Source organism: Paroedura picta, chromosome 12 (assembly GCF_049243985.1).
Source record: "Paroedura picta isolate Pp20150507F chromosome 12, Ppicta_v3.0, whole genome shotgun sequence".
Taxonomy (NCBI): Eukaryota; Metazoa; Chordata; class Lepidosauria; order Squamata; family Gekkonidae; genus Paroedura; species Paroedura picta.
The window spans coordinates 11,214,379-11,236,465 of NC_135380.1; the positions used below are offsets into that span (position 1 = coordinate 11,214,379).

The following is a 22,087-nucleotide window of genomic DNA, read 5'->3' on the forward strand; positions in this document are numbered from 1 at the left end:
GATGCCTGCTTCCCTCAAGCTTGTTGGGACTGGGAGCCAGTTCCTCGGAAGCTGGTCCACCCATCAGCCTGCTGTGTTGGGTGACTCGGTGGAGAGGAGAATGTCCTTTGGGTAGAGGGCACAGCAGAAAAATAAGCTCCACTGTCTTTTGCCTTTGATCAACTGGCAATTCCCATTCCCTAGAAATTCTGGATAGCAAAGCTTTTACTGTGCTCTTATTATGCCAACAAAGCAGTGTAAGGAGGAGGAGGAGAATGGGTTTTTATACCCTGCTTTTCGCCTTCCCTTCCTATCCCCACAAAAGACACCCTGTGAGATAGGTGAGGCTGAGAGAGCTTATGACAGGCCTGCTCTGTGAGAACAGCACTATTGAGGCTGTGACTAGCCCAAGGTCACTCAGCTGGCTGCATGTGGAGAAGCGGGGAATTGAACCCTTCTCATCAGATTAGAAGCCACCGCTCTTAACCACTACACCAGGGGTAGTCAACCTGTGGTCCTCCAGATGTTCATTTCCCAAGAGCCCCTGCCTGCAAACGCTGGCAGGGGCTCATGGGAATTGTAGTCCATCGACATCTGGAGGACCACAGGTTGACTACCCCTGCACTACACCACGCTGGCTCTCTAACACTTGCAGACACAGGTGTATGAGTCTGTCATTCACACTTTACATGTTTGCTGTGGGAAATGCTGCTGACCCGGGGCAGGTTTACATGGATCAGCCATATTATAGTTCCCCATACTGCTTTTGCAACAGCCTTATCTAGCAGTCTAGCTTAACATTGCTCAAAGCAATTGAAGCTTCAGGGCTGAAAGAACCAGGGAAAGGGATCTATTCCCTGAGTGGAATCTTCTTTAGGACGGGGCAATGGCTCATTAGGAGGGGATCAGCTTTGAGCAGGGGTAGTCAAACTGCGGCCCTCCAGATGTCCATGGACTACAATTCCCATGAGCCCCTGCCAACATTCGCCAGCGAATGCTGGCAAGGGCTCCTGGGAATTGTAGTCCATGGACATCTGGAGGGCCGCAGTTTGACTACCCCTGGCTTTGAGAGTAGAAGGTCTTGTGTCCGGTTCCTGGCATCTCCAGGTAAAAAGCCCAGGCAGTAAGTTATGCAAAAGACCTCTGCCGGAGACCCGGGAGAGCTGCTGCCATTCAGAGTAGACAAGACTGACCTTCATAAACCTGACTCAGTACAAGGCAATTTCTCTGCTAGAAGCCTTTGTTTGCTTGGCAGCAGGGAACACTCCTTTTCTGCCGTTCCTCTTCCACGTTGAGTATCCTGTATTGTTGATTGTGACCAGCAGACGGCAGTGATGCTGTTCTCATCTTCAATGGCTCTTTCATTATTATAATGATTCGGAAACATGCTACTTTCTATGTATCTCTATCTGTTAAGGCAGGGGTTGTCGTTCATGGACATCTGGCGGACCACAGGTTGACCACCCCTGTGTTAAGGTATCACTGTTTTCCTACCTGGACGCCATCCTCTAATCCAGGAGGAACTAGGAACTGTTCTATGCCTGTTATTTGGAGTGCCAGGCTTCTTATCTTAAAAAAACCAGAGTCTCCCCCTTTCCTTTCCTTTCCTTTCCTTTCCTTTCCTTTCCTTTCCTTTCCTTTCCTTTCCTTTCCTTTCCTTTCCTTTCCTTTCCTTTCCTTTCCTTTCCTTTCCTTTCCTTTCCTGTCCTGTCCTTTCCTTTCCATTCCTTTCCTTTCCATTCCTTTCCTTTCCTTTCCTTTCCTTTCCTGTCCTTTCCTTTCCTTTCCATTCCTTTCCATTCCTTTCCTTTCCTTTCCTTTCCTTTCCATTCCTTTCCTTTCCTTTCCTTTCCTTTCTCTTCCTTGCTTTTTTTTAATGAATTCAACAGTTTGTCAGCCAGAGATGAATGAGCTGAACCTCTCCAGGGAACTCTCGTGGCCGTCGACTTTGTTGGGGGTTCCGTCATTGCCGTGGTGGTGTTTTGGTGCCTCTTGATCTTGTCTCACACGGTCTATCGGGCCCTCCCTCCCAGCCGCTCGGAGCTCCCCAGCATGGCAGGATGCCAGATGGTGTCCCATTAGGTCACATTTGCTTATTGTTTGGTAAACAGCAGTTTATTTCAAGTGGTGAGTTGACAGCTCATCCTAAAAGGCAATTTCAGCGTTGCAATGATGCAAATGCCAGCTTGGCTTTCTGGTAGAATGTGATTTCAACTGTCTTAAAGGGATAACGTGCCCCTTGATTAAAAAATGGAAGGGGAGGGGGAGCCCTGGGAATTCAACTGTTCTTTTTTTTTTTTAAGGAGTGTTAATGAGAACAGCCTGCCTGCATGAAATGGCTTGGGGGGGGGGGTCTTCCAGGTGCTGTTGGCCTTACCTGGGAACCATTTTTTGCACTCTCTCACCTGGAATGCCACCCTCCCCAATGAACCTGGTTGTTCCTCATTAGGCCATGCTTTCAAGGATATATGCGTCTCAGAAACAGCTGGCATTCCCACTAGGATTCTCCTGGTCTATGAACTGGCACCCCTTGCTGTGACCCATATAAGACTGCCCCCTGAATAATCAGATACTAGAGAGATCTCGCGAGGATCCTCCATAAGCCACTATGAGCTACAGAGTGGCTTGGAATGCAGCGAACACACTTCTGTGCACCTGGAAGTAAATTGAAAGAAGAGAGAATCTTTGGACCCGAGATCCTTGTGGTCCATAATCTTGGGCAGGGGTAGTCAAACTGCGGCCCTCCAGGTGTCCATGGACTACAATTCCCATGAGCCCCTGCCAGCTGGCAGGGGCTCATGGGAATTGTAGTGCATGGACATCTGGAGGGCCGCAGTTTGACTACCCCTGATCTTGGGTAATGGGTCATCCCCATCATACCAGTACCACTGGAGAGCCTTTTAACAGAAGCTGTTAGCGATTCGGGGATCTTCTGGATGCAAAGCTGCCTGAAGTAGCCCCCACCCCCATTTAATTTAGGGACTGCGTTTTTGGAAATATCCAAATCCTACATTTCTTAGATAACAAATAACAGTTGGCTGCCGTCGGCTCCACTGCCAGTAACAACCGGTTGGATAAGGAGAGTGAGGAAGAGTCAATTAAACAAAGCTTCATTCGGTTAGAACAGATGGATGAACCTTCTAAGATAGCTTAGTTGGAATCCACATTACAGATGGCCTCAACCCCAGGAGATAGTTTAGTGACATCTTCTACCATTTACACATTCCACTTCCATGCTGTCTGCAGATCCAGCCATCTGCAGCCAAGCACAAGGTGTTTGTTATGGTGAAAAATCCCTGGAGGACGATGCTCAGAGGTGTTGATCGGGAGTTGATAGTATCAAAAGAGGTTTATACCGCTGGGTATATCCTGAGGGTATCCTGAGGTCTGTATGGATACACAGCTTTTTTTTTGGGGGGGGGGACTATGCGCTACTTGCAAAATATTTCCAGACTCCCACAACACTGCTCTTTCCTTGTCCTGTGCAGCCCCACATGGGATTGCACATGGGACTGCACAGGCATGCATGCCAGTCACTGGAAGATTTCTGAGCTAACCTAGAAACAGAGAAGGAGGAGTCCTTCCCAACTGGAGACATTGGAGCCATTTTCCTGCCCAACAGACACATGCTCTGTGGAGGGGCACTACACTCTCCCTCTGTTCGCTCTGCACAAACTGGGGAAGAACACTTCTTAGTTCATTAATTAATTAATTAATTAATTCATCCATCCATCCATCCTCTCTCTCTCTCTCTCTCTCTCTCTCTCTCTCTCTCTCTCTCTCTCTCTCTCAAGAAATGTTCCTCTTGTCCAAGGAACGAGAACGTATGAGCAATGTGTTGTGCTTGGGTGAGAGCCATGACATATCGGCATGTAAAATCTGCCAGCAGTTTACTCCCAAAGTCAAGGCCAACTGTGCAACAGCTAACTTGGAAGCAAAACCACCTGCCCTGGCACAACAGCCTGATTTCTCAGCTCACCCTCTCTCAGTGGTCTTAATCTACCCAGTCCCAAGGTTGGACCTGAACCATAGATGTTCTAAGGCACCCAAGAATGCTCTGACCAGGTTGTTTTCAGAGCCATCACTGAAGGAACATAAAGCACATCGGTCAGGTTCCACAAGGGCACAGTCCGACCCACCACGACCCCATGGACAATGATCCTCCAGGCCTTCCTGTCCTCAGCATATCCAAGAGCATTTAGTGGCATGGAGAAAATGGCTAAAGGAGGCATGTATGTGTGTGTCACGCTGCAGTTTATTTACATACACCGCCACAGCAACCTACATTAAGATTGCCCCTCAGACTCCTGCTTTTTAACCATCTACCTTTCTAAGCCTTTATATCCTAAAACCACGTTATGGATTCTGTACGAATGCTGTTTGAATAACCCCCGGCTATTCTGTTTTCTTGTGTCTTCCAGGTGGGCCAAAAAGGGACATATTATCAAAGAAGCATCAGGTGACTCTTATGAAGCCATTGTTGACTTCACCTACTTTTTTGAACCCATCTCCTGTGAGGTGACGAATGCACTGGGAAGCACCAACATCAGCAGGACGGTGGACGTCTACTGTAAGTGTGGCTTGTCATCGGAAACATCAGAGGCACCAACTGATAGGACTAATGGCTCGGATTGGCTGCTTGCTGATTTGATTGTTGCCCAGCTAATGGGAAGAGAGGAAATGCTGAAGACTTTTTAACATGAAGGGAAGTCAATATTATCGCATGGGGGCTGCACGGATACAGAGTCCAGGGAGAGAGGGGGCGGAAAACGCAGTGGGGAAATTGGATTTATTTGTAGTTACAAATCCCTGTGCATTTTGCCTACCACTTTGCCAGGGGATGTGTAGAATAGCAATGTCTCTGTATGTTTCCACGTGTGTGAAATGTATAACTATATTTTACTGAATGCATCAAGTCGCAACTGACTTTTTAGAAACTCTGTGGGATTTTCAAAGCAAGAGATGTGCAGAGGTGGTTTGCTATTTCCTGCTCTGGGGTCATGATCCCGGCATTCAGGGGTCATCCCCCTTCCAAAAACTGACCAGGACTGTCCCTGCTTAGCTTCTAAGCAGCTAAATGGCTTAGAACAGGGGTAGTCAACCAGTGGTCCTCCAGATGTCCATGGACTACAATTCCCATGAGCCCCTGCCAGTGTTTGCTGGCAGGGGCTCATGGGAATTGTAGTCCATGGACATCTGGAGGACCACAGGTTGACTACCCCTTGCTTAGAGATCAGGCTAGCCCATGCTATCCAGGTCAGGTTCTACAACCATGAATATCATCTATTTTCCTGCTGCCCCTTTTTCTTTCTATTCTTACACACAGTTTCATCCATACTGGAAATGCCACAAATTGGGAAATGTATATGGGATGTAAATCAGCTGCCCAATCTGGAGTTACGTTGTCCCAGCAAATATCATCCCTTCAGTCATGAAAGGGTTAAGCTGGAGTTTTTTGTAACCTGATAATAGCAAGTTTAGCATAGAACCAATTAGAAGTAGAGTTAAATCCTTCCCACCAAAAGGGGAAGGTTTTATCCTGAATGAGATGATCTTGGCTAATCAATATAGTGGAGATAGTTCAAAAAGAAGTGTTGGATTTTATACCCTGCTTGTCACTGCCTGAAGGAGACTCAAAAGTGGCTTACAAGCGCTGTCCCTTCACCTCCCCACAACAGACACCCTGTGAGATAGATAAGGCTGAGAGAGCTCTGGTAGGACTGTGCGCTCCCCCACATGCAACCAGCTGGGTGACCTTGGGCTCGCCACAGCACTGATAAAACTGTTCTGACCGGGCAGTGATATCAGAGCTCTCTCAGCCTCACCCACCCCACAGGGTGTCTGTTGTGGGGAGAGGAATGGGAAGGCGACCATAAGCCGCTTTGAGCCTCCTTCGGGTAGGGAAAAGCGGCATATAAGAACCAACTCTTCTTCTTCTTCTTCTTCTTCTTCTAGAAAACTGAGTTAGGCTGTTGCTTTCTTCCCTGGTCATCCCTAAATGTGAAGTGAAAGTGATATACGCATGTGTCTTTGCTGCATTATTCCCCTGCACTTCATTGCCCTCTGCTAAATATCGAACAAGTGACAACCATAATGGCTATCCCCTAGGCAAGAGGGCCGCCATTGTGTCCTAGGCGTGCTAGCGCCATGGCAACAGGACACCGCGGTTTGCCGACAGTCCCTCGATACGACGAGGTCTCTTGAGGAAGCCGTCTTAAGCAGGGCTACTCGGAAACACGCTCCGTTCTATTCAGCGGGGCTTGTGCTCCAGGAAGTGTTCTTCCTCTTCCAGCCTACCCAGCAGCCACAATACGCGAATCAGGGAACAAGCACTAGCATAGCACTTAAGCAGTGCGTCCCGCTAGGATCCGGGAGGATTCAGTGAAAGGGAGGAGACGGATGCCAGCCGCTTTGGGTCTCCGTTGGGGATCACAGTGAAGCAGAAACAAAGTCAATAAAAACAGGAATGCAAGCAAGGATGTAGGCTCTGTGGCACAATTTGAAAATTATGGAAGGGGCAGAGGAGGGAGAGAAAGCACTTGTCTCCCTTTCTCACCATGCAAGAGCTCACGAGCACTCCATCAAATCCATGGGGAAAGGAGAGAGAACAGGAAATCCTTCTTCACCCCCAAAGGGTAATTGATACGTGGGATTCACTGCTGCGAGAAGTGGTGGCTGGAACTAGCACAGAAAGCGACAAGAGGGGGTTTGCATAAATGGATGGAGCAGAGGCCCATTGGTGGCGATTAGCCACAAGGCCTGGATCGAATGATTCTTGGGGCTGGCAGGGGTCACTGTGGGAGGGCTTCTGGCCCTGCTGGTGGACCTCCTGAGGGCCCCTGGGTTTGGCCCACTGTGTGACGTAGAGTGTCAGACTGGATGGGCCATTGGCCAAATCTGACATAGCTTCCGATATGTTCTTAATTAGTCCCACAGGTCGTCTTGCTGCTAGCCGGACGTGCCACGGACTCCCTCTGCACATGCCGTTCATGCAGATTGGCTCCCAGGAATTCCATAGGCTGGCATCATGGGGACACTTCCTCGGGAGGAAGCCACATTGAATAACATGGGGCTTACTTCCAAGTAGGCAAGCATGGGGTTACTCCCATAGCCGTTCAGTGCAAGAGTCTAATGCTCTTTCACAGCAGCATAGAGACCTCCAGTTTGACCGACGCTGCATGCCTCATGGCTGAAAGGTTAGCTCTTTCCCCAAGCTCATGCCTCCTGATGCCTATGAGAGAGTTAAACTCTCCATGGATCAGGCTCCTTGCGACCATTTCTCCCTCTAGCCACAGGAGTAGAGCACAGTAAGGGAAAGAACGGCATCCAGCAGAGACAGAATCTCTCAAGGAGCAGCTCCTGCAGAGAACAAGCTGTGCCAAGATCCTTGCAATTCAGCGCAGTGTTGCGTGGGAGGTTGCCTTCTCCAGAGGTGAAGGCAGCGATTCCTCACCTAAATGTGTTGGTGCCACCCTTGCTTGTTCCCATGCTTCCTTACCCTACTTCCCTCCCTGAGCCTTCTGTAAAGAACAGCCAAACTGAGGCCCTTTTCTCTGATGATTTCTTCCTACAGTCGGGCCGCGGATGATGTCTGAGCCACAGTCCCTCCTTGTCGACCTTGGATCGGACGCCGTATTTAACTGTGCCTGGATCGGAAATCCCTCCCTGACCATCGTCTGGATGAAGCGGGGCTCGGGTGTGGTAAGGAAGCCGGAGAGCTGTGCTTTTATACTAGGAGCAAATGTTAAGAAAGAGGGATTTGCTAGCCAAGCCAAGACTCCCAGCAACTCCAGATGGGTGGCATGTGCATGATCACTGCTTTCTATGCACTGCCGAGACGGCCTTGGCCTTGTATTGGTTGTAGATGCTGGGTTAGAATCATAGAATCATAAAATCATAGAGTTGGAAGGGACCTCATGGGCCATCTAGCCCAACCCCCTGCACTATGCAGGACACTCACATCCCAACCGCTCATCTACTGTAACCTGCCACCTCTTTGTGCCTTCACAGAATCAGCCTCTCCGTCAGATGGCTATCTAGCCTCTGTTTAAAAATGTCCAAAGATGGAGAACCCACCACCTCCCGAGGAAGCCTGTTCCACTGAGGAACCGCTCTAACTGTCAGGGACTTCTTCCGGATGTTTAGATGGAATTTCTTTTGAATTAATTTCATCCCATTCATTCTGGTATGTCCCTCTGGGGCAAGAGAGAACAATTCTGCTCCATCCTCCATATTGCACCCTTTTAAATACTTGAAGATGGGTTGGATTCCTGCAGCAATATACAGTAACACAAGGTGCTCCCTGAGTGGGGTTGAACTTCCCTGCTTCTCTGCTCTCACTGAAGCCTGCTGAGAGGCATATCAGAGATCTATAGCAGGAGAGGAGAAATGGCAAAAAAAGATCTTAGCATCTTCCAATAGTGGAAATTAATGTTGGGATCTGGCCATGTCCAATCCCTGATTCTTCTTGTTAAAGGATCTCAAGGTGTAATTGCTCATAACCACCTTTCTGGACCTGAGTCCCCGGAGTGTGTCAGGGCTAGGAAGACTGATGCTAAAAGGCAGCTTCGTACGTCCAAGAGCAGCCAAATATGGTTGGAAAAACGAACCGAGTGGCTTAAAAGAAAAGAAGGGAAATATGAGGTCAAGGAGTCTGATTTCTGAAACCGGATGATTAAAAAAAAAAAAAAAAAGGATGGTTTTCCCGTGACATTCTCAGCACTTTCCACATTTTTGTGCTGAAAGGTGATCTCTGCAAGGGAGCCCTAATAGAAGACAAATTGATTTCCATTATGAGCAGCATCGAGGGCTAACGAAAGGCCAGAGCTTCACTTAACCTCTTTGTGGCAGGAGAAACTTTATAAACTGATGCTGAGCAGAATCTGTTTGCAAGCACTCCTCCCAGCTTTCGGAGAGCCACCACTAAGGCTGAAAGGCTAAGAATTTGAAGGTTTCTGTGTCTCTGGTTGAAAGCATACCTAATCATTGGAACTGTTGCAATAGAGGGCCAGAGAGACTCGTGTCGTGTTCTGGGAGTCCCTGGTGCTCATCTCACCTTGGTCCCACACTTAGTCATCTTAGACAAGCTTCCAGCCCTTCTCAACTGCAGTCTAGCCTCTACAGTGTGAAAGTAGTGATGCTTACGCACCTTATAAGGCTATTGGAAGGATTACAGGGAGGTAATGCGCGTAAAGCGCTTTGAATGCTATAAATGCCAAGTTTTATTTTGATTATCCGTGGGCACAAGACGGCTGTGGTGTCTCAGCCCGATATAGACCTGTGAAGCTGAGATGTTCTCAGATGTGCAATTATGCCTTTAAAAAGTGCAGAAGTCCCATAAAAGAAGAGAGATCGGCCAATGCTATGGTGTTTCTGAAAAGCATTCAAGGAAGGTTGACACTGGAGCTGTGCAACAGGTATAACTTCTCTCTGGGTTTGGTTTCTTACACTTGGCCCATCTCCATTGCTTGCTGACCGCAGCATCCTTTTCACCTCGCCTATGTTCCCCTGGGATGAGATGCTCGTAAAATGGAGATTAGAGCTACCCAAGCACCCCTCCCGCAGCTGCGTCCTTGGGTTAGCACATGTCAAACAGCATCGTGATGGCTCTCCTTGCTCTTCTTGTATCACTTAGAATCATAGAATCATAGAGTTGGAAGGGGCAATACAGGCCATCTAGTCCAACCCCCTGCTCAACGCAGGATCAGCCCAGAGCATCCTAAAGCTTCCAAGAAAAGTGTGTATCCAACCTTTGCTTGAAGACTGCCAGTGAGGGGGAGCTCACCACCTCCTTAGGCAGCCTATTCCACTGCTGAACTACTCTGACTGTGAAAGTTTTTTCCTGATATCTAGCCTATATCGTTGTACTTGTAGTTTAAACCCATTACTGCGTGTCCTCTCCTCTGCAGCCAACAGAAACAGCATCCTGCCCTCCTCCAAGTGACAACCTTTCAAATACTTAAAGAGGGCTATCATGTCCCCTCTCAACCTCCTCTTCTCCAGGCTGAACATTCCCAAGTCCCTCAACCTATCTTCATAGGGCTTGGTCCCTTGGCATCATCCGCGGCACTTCCCTTTGCTTGGTTGACACCTTCCAGGAGTTTCTTTTTTGCAATCCCAGGCTGCATCCGCACATTGCGCTATAGCTATCTTGTGCAAGTAAATATCCCTGGTCTGGGCAAGACAATTCAATATTGCTATAGCCCAGGCTTACTCAAGCAAGGTCTCAGGAAACATGCCTGTAAACAGCAGCCTCATCTTCACATGGAGCATGGCTCCATGATGCAGCGTAACAGCAAAGACAGAAAGTTTCATCAAATGGAAGACTCTGAAACCCACGATCCATGCAACCACAAGCAAAAGATGCATATGCAAGGGCAGTTGGGAACCACGTTGAAACAAAAATAGACAGCAGTGACTAATAAGAGCACTCACAAAACCAATAGAAATGGTTACTAAGAGGTTGCCACTGGAGACTTGTAAGGTTGAACTAAGATTTGCTATTCTTTTGAGCACTAAATCCCTTCTTTGCAACACTTGAGCCACATTCAAGTATATACTCCAGCCAGGCATATCCATTTCCCTTTCTATGTCTGGGTACGTAGGAACAACCCCCCCCCCCCCCCGCCCCTCAACGCACAAACACACACAGGGTGGAATGCAAAATTAGCTAGAGCCTTAGATTGCAGGCAAGTGTATTTGGGAGAGCTTGTCGAGAAAAATATGATTATTTTATATCACAAACTATCATCATACTACCAATGCAGAGCAGGGATATTTGGGGAATGCTTAACGGGGGCCTCCACCCAGACAGGATTTCTTTTTTCTGGGTTCTGTTTGTCCAGTCTCCTCTCTGTCCCCTCCCTTCCTCTGCCTCTAACTAGAGACCATGCTTTAGCCAGTGTATATTTGGTTCTTTCACACAAAGACACAAAACTGCCTTCTACTGAGCCAGACTCATTGGGCTGGAGGAGCATCTTGTCTTTTGTGTCACCTACTGCCTGTTACTTTGAACTGAAAAGGCTAAGGACTGAAACTGGGGCCTACTGCATGCCAAGCAGTGAGGGTTGAAGACACTTTTGGGATTAACTAGAAAGGATGTGCTTTACAACAATGGGTGGGCCCTGCAAATGATGCCTGAGATGTTAGTTCCACTAAGCCAGGGGTAGTCAAAGTCATGCAGGGTGTCTCAAAGTCATGACCTCTTTGCTTTCTACGTGTTCAGTTTTTCAGTTCATCCATGCAGAGCTGAGTCTGGTCATCTAACCCGAGACCTGTATTTTGGACTGTCTAAGGAGAAAGAGTAGATTTGCTTTTGTCTTTCACAAACTGGGTTAGAACAGCCACATGCTGAGACTGATCCCTTCCCTTTGAGGGAGGATTCATGTGCTGTCTTGACACCTAGGGGTAGTCAACCTGTGGTCCTCCAGATGTTCATGGACTACAATTCCCATGAGCCCCTACCATCAAACACTGGAAGGGGCTCGTGGGAATTGTAGTCCATGAACATCTGGAGGACCACAGGTTGACTACTCCGGCACTAAAAACCTCAGCTCCCAGCTCTCCACCTAGGTCAGCACCATGGACAGGTACCATCCTCAGGAGTCAGCAGCTTCTTGGGTTCTGATGAAACCTTTTAAGTTTAGAACTGTTACTCCCTCAGGACAGGCTGACATTCTCTTACCTCCTTCGCCTGGTGGCAGGAAGCTTGTCAAATGTAAAGTTAACTTCCCGTCTTTTTTTTGCATTCTGTGAGCGCAGCAAAGAGCCGCCCCTATCTGCGGCTCTCATCTGCCTTCTTTCTTTCATGAGCTGAATCATCCTTTTCTGTCTTTTCTTCTAGACCTTGGGCAGATCAAGGAAGAAGGAAGTCTTTTTAGGAGTCAGGAGGAGTTATAAATGACTTGTCCCTGAATGGCAACCGTATATTCTTTCATGCCTTTGGCTCCCTCTAGCTGACAAATAGCCGGCCTATACAACTCCAAGGCCTTCGTCCCTCTAGACAAGATTACAGGCTACTAGGAAAATGATAGAGATGTTAGCGTTGATTCATTTCTGCCATGGAAAACCTCTCCAAAAAGCCATGCTTCTTCAAGAGAACCAGCCAGCTCTTAGCTCCGATGATGAAATGCTGTATCCCTGCTTCAAACCTCCCTTTATTCTTCAAGGACAGCCTGCCTCTCTGTTCCTTTTTTTGAGTCAATCTGGCTCCTCACAGAGCAGGGCATTCTCCTTGCCGTGACATCCAGCCGACCACATGTAAAAAGTCACAAGCTCAAAGTCTCCACAATCTTGTTGTCTGCTCATTTGCCAAGAGCAGTTCCTAAGAATGCAGCCAATTAAGACTTTTTCCCTTCATAATGTGCTTCTTCATTCAGGCTTTCCATGAAATTGTTGTGCCATATGATCAGCAGCCAAGAAGTGTGAGCAAGAATAGAAAAACACAACATGTGGTGATGTCACAACATGGGCAAGGTTGACAGTGTTGCAGAAGAGAGAGCAGTACCCAAATATTTGGGAAGCCCCTGCCAGCCATAATGTATACCTCTAACTCTTAGGATCCATCCAGTTCATGACTGTTTGGAGAGGCAGGTGTAAATTGAATGTAATAACCACAGTTGGATTCTTCTAATACATTTAGCAGATCGTATGAGCTGCGTTGACCATCCACAAGGGCTCATTGACATAGAATCATAGAATCATAGAGTTGAAAGGGGCCATACAGGCCATCTAGTCCAACCCCCTGCTCAACGCAGGATCAGCCCAAAGCATCCTAAAGCATCCAAGAAAACTGTGTATCCAACCTTTGCTTGAAGACTGCCAGTGAGGGGGAGCTCACCACCTCCTTAGGCAGCCTATTCCACTGCTGAACTACTCTGACTGTGAAAATTTTTTCCCTGATATCTAGCCTATATCGTTGTAGTTTAAACCCTTTCCTCTGCGTGTCCTTTCCTCTGCGTGTCCTTTCCTCTGCAGCCAATGGGAACAGCATCCTGCCCTCCTCCAAGTGACAACCTTTCAAATACTTAAAGAGGGCTATCATGTCCCCCCTAAACCTCCTTTTCTCCAGGCTGAACATTCCCAAGTCCCTCAACCTATCTTCATAGGGCTTGGTCCCTTGGCCCCAGATCATCCTCGTCGCTCTCCTCTGTACCCTTTCAATTTTATCTACATGAGCACCCATGATGTGAAGAAGCGTGGCATGAAATGTTTACTTAAATCATATTCTGCCTTTCTCCTGACCTGAATGGCCCAGACAACCCTGATCTCATCAGATCTCTCTGCTGCTTTTCTGCCCTGTACAGTGCTCAAAATTGCTTGCAGGAAATAATAGCCACAAAAATGCAACTGCCATAAAATGGACCTGAAGCCACAGAATAAAATTGTACCCATAAGCAGCAGGCTAATTCAGAGCAATTCAAGCAGCTGTTGATCATTATAGAGGAGAAACCAGAACGAAGTCCAAGAATGCCAAAGTAAACTGTCAAGTCACAATGAAAACAGAACAGAAAAGAAATAATGCAGTCAGAACCAAAGTCATGGCTCACGGGTTACAGAAAATGTATATCCAAGGAGGGCAAAGATATCTCATGCTTGTTTTTATGATATATTATCGGATCTAGGTAGAGGACAGGAAGGCCTGGAGGATCATTGTCCATGGGGTCGCGATGGGTCGGACACGACTTCGCACATAACAACAACAACAACAACAACATCAGATCTAGATTCTAGCTGTAACCCTGACCTGGATATCCCAGACTTACCTAAACTCATCAGATCTCAGAAGCTAAGCAGGGTCAGCCCAAGTCAGTATATCGATGGGAGACCATCAAGGAATACCAGGCTCACTACACAGAGGGAGGCAATGGCAAATCACTTCTGTTCAATTACTGCCTAGAAAACCCTGCAGGATCAACATAAATCGGCTGCAACTTGTTGGTGGCAAAAAAAGAGAGAGATTTTAGCGATATAGGTAGGACACCTTCATGCAAATCCATCCAGTGGCAGAGGGCAAAGACTTGCTTCTCTGTTGCTTCTCTGTTGCTCTAGATCCAATTGGCCTATGTTTCAGGAAGGCAGATTTTAGCTGAACATTAGGAGAAGTTTTCTTACAGGAACAGCTACATCAACGTCCATTGATCTACGTTGGGGCTTTCTGTCTCTGGAAATCTGGACAGCCAACTTTTGGGAATGTTCTAGCTTTGGATTTCCTGCAATTAACCCGGGACCCTTTATCTCTAGCTCTCTAGGCACCACAGCAGAACATAAGCTTTTCTTTTATGCAAGATGAAGGAGGATTTATCCTGCACAGCCCCACCCTTCAGTGCAGACCACCTGGGGTTTTGTCTGTCCATATCCCACAGTTTGGCATTGGTGGAGCAGGGCTCAAAAGGGGCCTTCCCTTCTTCTTGTGCTAGTGCAGATGCTGGAGGGACCCAACCAGAATTTTTGAGGATCTTGCTTAATTTCCATAGACAGGGACATTGTCATCCTGTCTCCCCAATCATATAAAGTTTGGAATGCAATAACAATAACCATGAGCTTACAATAACCATTAGCCATGCTGCAATCATTGCCCATGTTTGCCTGGGTCATACTTGGCAGAGCAGATGATGACTGGGATGGTTCATGAGGATCCTGCTGTTCCGTATAAGATCAGCTCCACGGTGATTTTCAGCGGTTCCTTCAAACACAGTGCTTTCAACATAAGCTGCCCTTGCAGTATGTCTAAGGACTGCAAGGGGCATTGACTGTTTTGCTAAGTATCCATGCAAATTCCCAGAACGAGCAGGGGAATTGGCTGCAAGATCAGATGTGTGGCAGTGCCAATAACTAACGTGCCAGATTATGTTTACATAGCAAATACATGCTGGAAAGGGGAAAGGAAGCAGGCCCGTAGGGATGCCATCCAAATGTCTGCAAGAGATGGATGACAGATACCTCCGCATTGCCCTGTGTAGAGAAAGGTGAAGGGACAAGCTCGTGCAGTATGCAAATTCCAGCCCTGGAAGTTAATGCCTGTCTACTTCTGCTGCAGATAGATCTTGACAGCTCTGGTGGTAGAGATGGGAAATTAGCCATTGAGCTTCAGCTGCTCCTGCAAGCAATTAGAAGGACTTGACTTTAAAAGGCCATATTTGTTTTAGACTCATCATATTTCCAAATACCACAGGAGCCTGGATTTTGCTGACTGGCCTGCATTGAAGTTCCCTTGCTTCAGCAGTTAGGAAGTTTTAATAATGCCGTTGATTGCATCGGCGTGGGCAAGAGGGCATCGCGGCAGGTATTGTGCATTTCGGCAGGGTCAGAGAGGCCGGGAGCCAAAGCGACTGCAGCCAAGGCCGAAATGACTCTACAGAACAAGCAGGCTACCGGCTGCACCTCATCTTCCTTCCCCCTTGAATCCATGCAACTGAGGGCTGCTTTCCCAGTGACCTTGTCTATGGTATCATTCATCTTGATCGCTCATCGCACCCGTGTCTTAAGTTGCACAGACAATGGTGAAAAACAGAACACAAAAGAATCTTTTGGGCATATTTATTGTGAGAGGAGTGTAAGGTGGCAGGGGAGAAGCGGTAGATAGAGGGGCTTAACCCTTCCCTTTTTTGTCAACATGCTGCCGCCAACTTATGGTGACCCCTTCAGGTTTTCAAGGCCAGACACATTCAGTGGTGGTTTGCTATCACTTGCACCCTGGATGTCCTTGGTGGTCTCCCATCCAAGTACTGGTTAGCAGAGATGGACACAAACTGGATCACAAACTAAAGTTCGTGATGAATTTTGGCCGGCTTGTGCTTTACAAACTGAAGTTTGTGGCAAGTCAACTGGAATGAACTTTACATGAACCTTCAAGCAGGCTGTTAATGCTGATTTCTTTCGAGATAGATTCCAGATAGACAGTCTATTGTAAACATTTAGGTTGACTGTCCATTCAACCTAAATGTTTACCAAGCTTCAGAACAAAAGGGATGGGGGGGCTTAGATGACAACCAGAGGAGCATCCAGGAGAAGACCCCATGACTTAATGATTCTAGCTTGCACGGGATCTGTTCTATACACTCCTGAACTTCCTCCACCTGCACCTTTCACTTCCCCAGGGCAGGTGGTAACCCTGACCCCATAAATCCAATCCTCACCAAACTTGGACGGCAGGTAGAGGAGAGTCAGCTGGAGATGCCCTATGAGCTTGGTCTCCCTAGCACACCAAGGGGCATGTTTTACTACATCACAAACATCATGAACCGAACCAGTCATTTGGCAGTTTGTGCCATGAAACACAAACCAAATCAAGCCACATTTTCCTACTGAGAACTTCTGAGATCTGATGAGATGAGGCTACCTTCAGCTGTCCAGGTCAGGGCAGCCCTTCTCTTATTCGCTTCTTTCCCCATGCAACACCCTCTCCTGGGTTTCCAGGTCCATGCTGATCACAAAGAGGGTGGGGGGGGGCAGCACTGTGTAGTATAGTTGAGGCAGGACCTGACTGGTCACTCACCCACGTTGTTCTGTGAGTTGTCTTGTGCCATCCTACATTCCTCGACCTGATCTCCTTGGAGGCAAGGAGAGAGAGAAATGTGACTGAAAGATCGGTGTCCAGAATTTTCTTATTATGGCAACGGCTCTTAAAACAAACAAGCCATAAACGTGCAGATAAACATGAGTCATAAACCAATAAAATCCAAATGTTGGTCAAACAACAGGCAAACAAACAGCAACAATTTTGCCTGGCATATAAGGGTACAGTGGATGTGTCATTGACACTCTGGGAAATATACAAGAGCAGGGGTAGTCAACCTGTGGTCCTCCAGATGTTCATGGACTACAATCCCCATGAGCCCCTGCCAGCGTTTGCTGGCAGGGGCTCATGGGAATTGTAGTCCATGAACATCTGGAGGACCACAGGTTGACTACCCCCGCACAAGAGTATGCCAAAGAAGTGCATGCTCTGGGTTGAGCTTTCTCCCTGATTTAAGGTTAGGGCCTTAGTCCTTTAATTAATTAGTTCATTAGTGCAGGCAGTCACAGTGGTGAGGTGGGGCAGGACTGGGAGATGCTGTTCTCAAAAATAATTGAAAGCTTTTGCAAATTGGACGCTCCAGCGAACCCAGAGCCCTGACAGGCTGTACAGCAGAAGCACTTATGCAGACTCACACATTCTGATAGCAGTAGCGGAGAGAGAGAGGAGAGGAGAAGGGGAACAAAAACCCATTCCAGGTAGCGCCTAGTGAAACGCGAACAAGAAAGCAGCCGTGGCAACAACACCCCCCAGCCAGACAGTTCGAAATACAACTAGGATTTCTGGTTTTCCTCACTGGAACAGGCGGGTTCTATTTTCACAGCTCATTTCTGACTCCATCTGACTTGGTGGCTGTTGCCATTTCTCCTCCTGGGCACTGATAAGCCTTGTGCACCTTGGAGTCTGTGACCTCTGACTCTTGGAACAACCTGCTTTTCCTTTCTTCCAGGTCCTGAGCAACGAGAACACGTTAACCCTAAAGAACGTCCGACAAGAGGATGCTGGGAAATACGTGTGCCGAGCAGTCGTGCCCCGTGTGGGTGCCGGAGAACGGGAAGTGTCCCTAACTGTCAACGGTATTTAACCTCAGATTACTCTGTCAATATGCTATTTGATTAGCCAACCTTTTTAAGGCTGAGATTTCTTTGCTGGCTATTGCTTCGTAGGACTGCAGTTCCTGGGCTGCCAGAGCCAGGGGTCATCACACCTCAATCAGGTGTGAGTGGTGTCAGTCTAAGCTCTGGAGATGATGATGATTTCAATTTATTCCCTGCCACTTCCGAATTGGCTCGTGGCAAGTTAAAAAGTCTTATAAAAACCCCATTAAAAAGATTCCAACATGGCGGAAGGAATCCTCCACCCTCCCTTACTACAGGAGGAGTGAGGAAGGAAGCTACCATTTGTTCCATGTGCTGTGGTACTAAGGCAAGTGCAGGCCCCAGGATTCCCATTCCTCCATCTATACTCCGCCATCCAGTATGAAGGCAGAGCAAAGCTTTCTGGGAGTGTCAGAACGGTGTATGAATTTTCGTGCAGCTTACACAGCCATCAAGGCCTGCTCAAAATTCGCTTGTGTTGACGAACAGCAAAATGGGGCGAGAGGCAACGCAGGCATCAGCACAATTTAATTGTCAATGCAGATTATGCTGAAGAGAGAAGCCAAGGGCAACCCAGCAGGACCATTGAAGATCTACCACGCCTTCGCCTTCCCAGCCAGCTTATTGTCTCCTGGCTTCCCCGCTCCCTGTTGGCTGCCTCAGCTTAATTACAATTCAAATAGCTTGCAGAAAACAAAGGAAGACATCTGATGAGAACAAAGGACCTGGCTTCCCCCACCTCCAGAACAATGAACCACCACCACCCCCCTCCAAATTTTGTATAGGAATAAACGATTGAAGTTTTTAGAGTGGGAAGGAAGATGGAGACATCCCCTTGCATCGTCCCCCCCAAAATAGGTCAACTTTAGACTTTTTCAGTAGCTACTTTGGGGGGTTTCCAGCTGTGCACACCAGGATCATGCACTAACTGCCTTCCTTCTGATGCATGCCGTCACCATTTAATCTAAAAGGCACACCATTCATGGTTACTGCTTCAAAGGTACTAAAGCAGAAAATACAAGTGGTGCCTGTTTTGGGCAAAATGACCATTGGGCACATCAGAAAGATCGCTGGTAGCATGAACTCTCAGGAAATATGGCTGGATGCCTGCAAAGTAGCACTAAATAAAGTTTTCTGCTATGGAGGAAACCGACAAAACAAACAAAAGAAACAAATCCTTTTAGTAGATTGATGCTGTTCGGTTCCTGGGTTTGGGGGGGAGTGTGCTACTGGGAATGGGGTGTCACTAAGATGACAGGCAAATAAGGACACAGGGAAACAGAAATCCATTATATCTTTTTCCAGCATGATCTACGTATTAATAATAGATACTATATAACAAGTGCCTGCTCTTAAATAATTTGGTAAATCTTCACTGCCATTCATGCGCAAGGTGCTGTCCAAAACTAAAATAATCCCCACCCATGGGATGCCTTCAGTAGACTAGGCGGACAGGAGGAGATGATGGAAGAAATCAGAAATTGATCATGGATATATATCTAAAGTCCATTGAAAGTGCGTTATGCAACATGCATAGAATGAGCCTTAGAAAGCCTTTGGTTTTCATTAGGGTTGTCACTCGGCACAATCTTTCATAGACAGCTTTTCCCTCCAACACACAACGGCAGTGGATGGATTCTTGCTTCTGTGCCGCTGAGACAGAAACTAACAAAGTTTGCTTTGCGGTGCAATCATTGTTTCTTTTGTTAAGCCCATTGTCTGGCATTTGGGATAAGAACAGGAAGAGAAGGATTCCAGATAGAAGGCCAGCCTGAAGAGATTACCTGCCACAAATTGGTTTGTGCCGTATTTCTCGTTCCAGGCAATCAGTCATTTATCCTTATTATTACATTGGAGGGGGCCTGGCGTGCGATAAGATCGCCTCTGCACATCCTGTCCGAGGGCAAGTGCCCCTTATCAGGACTGGCCGGAGCCAGAAGAGAAAAAGGTTTTATTTATAAGATGCCGAGATATATTTTGTTTCCACCCAGGCAGCTGATTTCCTCCATCTCCCAGCCAGGCCTTGTCATATAAGGAAAATGCTTGGTCCTAATAAGTGAGCATCCTAATAAATGGCATCCGGCCCTCTCAGTTCCTGGCAAATAGATGGGGAAGAAATGGAGATAGTGACAGATTTTATTTTCCTGGGCTCCAAGATCACTGCGGATGGGGACTGCAGCTAAGAAATTAAAAGACGCTTGCTCCTGGGGAGGAAAGCTATGGCAAATCTAGACAGCATCTTAAAAAGCAGAGACATCACCCTGCCAACAAAAGTGCATTTAGTCAAGGCTATGGTATTCCCAGTTGCAATGTATGGCTGCGAAAGTTGGACCATAAGGAAGGCCGAGAGTCAAAGAATTGAGGCTTTTGAACTCTGGTGCTGGAGAAGACTCTTGCGAGTCCCTTGGACTGCAAGGCGAACAAACCGGTCAGTCCTAGAGGAGATCAGCCCTGACTGCTCTTTAGAAGGCCAGATCCTGAAGATGAAACTCAAATACTTTGGCCACCTCATGAGAAGGAAGGACTCCCTGGAAAAGAGCCTAATGCCAGGAGCGATCGAGGGCAAAAGAAGAAGGGGACGACAGAGAATGAGGTGGCTGGATGGAGTCACTGAAGCAGTAGGTGCAAACTTAAATGGACTCCGGGGAATGGTAGAGGACAGGAAGGCCTGGAGGATCATTGTCCATGGGGTCACGATGGGTCGGACACAACTTCACACCTAACAACAACAATAAATGAGCCTTACAGCTGAGAACTAAGGACCCTCTACACTTAGCCAAAAGGAGACCCCACCCCACCCCACACACACACACTAAACCAAACATTCAGGAATTCAGTGAAAGCAATGTTTCTTCTTTAATGTGGCCGTGGTTAAGAATCTCTTTAACCAGTTGTGTCAGACAGTAAATGGTTAATGCTGCAACCCAGTCTGAGAACCTTGAGTGACTAGGGATTCAAATCAATTTTTTTTCAGTTTAAAGTGTCAGTTTCAAGATGGGAGTTGACAGTTAAGAGTGAGAGAGAGTCAAGCAGACCATGGGAGGATCAAGAAGGTTCCTGAGTTAAGGAAGTGGGACATGTAGCCCATCCCTAGCAAGTCTTAGGGAAATTGCTCCTTGAGGACAGGCGTGATCCCAGCCAGTAGATAAGAAAGGAAACTGGAATTTGTGTGACTGTTCCTGCCTTCACCAACTTTAATGTCTGCGAGACCAAGAAGCTTATGCTTGATTATGCAAGCAGATATGTCAAGAAATCTTTATCTTCAAATTATAAAGCCCTGTCTGAATAATAGTTACTTGCTTGTGACAAATTCTCTCAGGTTTATTTTTACACAGAGTTACCTCATTCCTGTTATTTGTTTGCCTCATCAGTCCTAAACCTGATTCCTATTTGGCTATTTCCCCACAAGGTGAAAAAGATTGTTAGTTTTGATTTATCATCCGCCTCTCATGGGCCATTATAAAACAAGGGCTAAAGAAGGAGAAAACAAAGAAGGAAGAGAAAGGGACTGCTTGGCTAAGAACAATATTTTAATAAATCCTGTAACAGAGGGTGAAATCATCACACCATTAGGAGAAAACACAGATAGGAGAACTGGGGGTAATAGTTGGCAAGGTTATTTAGGTAGTGAATTGAGACTTTCAGTTTGCCCAAAGGAAAGGGGAGGGAAGAAAAACACTGCTCAGTTAAACAGGGAAATTAGCTCTGAGGATTTCCCTGGTCTGGTGTGAAAGGATACTGCTTTAGACACTTCAGGAGTTCGAGGGAAACTGTTTTTTTTTTTTTTTTTGGAGAAGGGAAGATTGGGTACAGACAGAGAGTACTAGCCTTCAGTAAACCAGAGAAATTTACGGAAACACAAAGAAGAATACTGTAGTGTTTGGGAACATACAGATTCAAAACCTCACTAAGAACTTAGAAATGAAGGAAATAAGCTTCAATAACTCCAAACAACCTGAATTTAAGAACCAAAGACCGTGCAACTACTGATTTTTACCTTGAAGTTTTTACACCTCATTACCCCTTACGTCTCTTGGTGTGGTAAATAAAATCTTTGATTCTGAAGGGGGTTTGGTGAAAAGGGTTCCTGCATCTTCCCATGAGGTTCCAGAGCTGAGTTAAAAGCCGAATTATCTTTTAGAGACAGCCAGCTTTATTAATCTCAGTAAAGAAACCAAGTTACTTGGGTGGCCCACTCAGTGAGAGTACAGAAATGTTATTTATTAGGGAAAATCTGCCTTTGAGGAAAAAAGGTAGATGGGAGTCATCATACCAACCGATACGCCAAATGGTAGATGATGGTTGGGTCATCACCGAAAAGAAGACGTTCACAATCAGGCACCGTTCAAGTATGCAAATGAGTTAATATGTGCGATCTGAAACACACTAAAGAAGCAACCCTCTATTGAAAAGATCACACACTGAGGTTGATAGTCGGAAAGCATCCGCAGGACCAAAATGCCCTCCCTGAGGTGCCAGCAGTGGCTTCAGAAGA

At 47.0% G+C, this 22,087-nt stretch overlaps 1 protein-coding gene across 2 annotated transcripts in view; it reads left to right on the plus strand.

The window, feature by feature from the left end:
- The window catches only part of KIRREL3 (kirre like nephrin family adhesion molecule 3), a 712,715-nt gene that overhangs the window by 629,801 nt on the left and 60,827 nt on the right, over positions 1–22,087 (plus strand). For both annotated transcript variants that reach the window (XM_077305782.1, XM_077305781.1), the window contains exons 8-10: positions 4,401–4,549; positions 7,553–7,680; positions 17,445–17,571. In XM_077305782.1, coding sequence (XP_077161897.1) covers positions 4,401–4,549; positions 7,553–7,680; positions 17,445–17,571 — 404 coding nt within the window. The remainder of the gene's footprint in view (positions 1–4,400; positions 4,550–7,552; positions 7,681–17,444; positions 17,572–22,087) is intronic.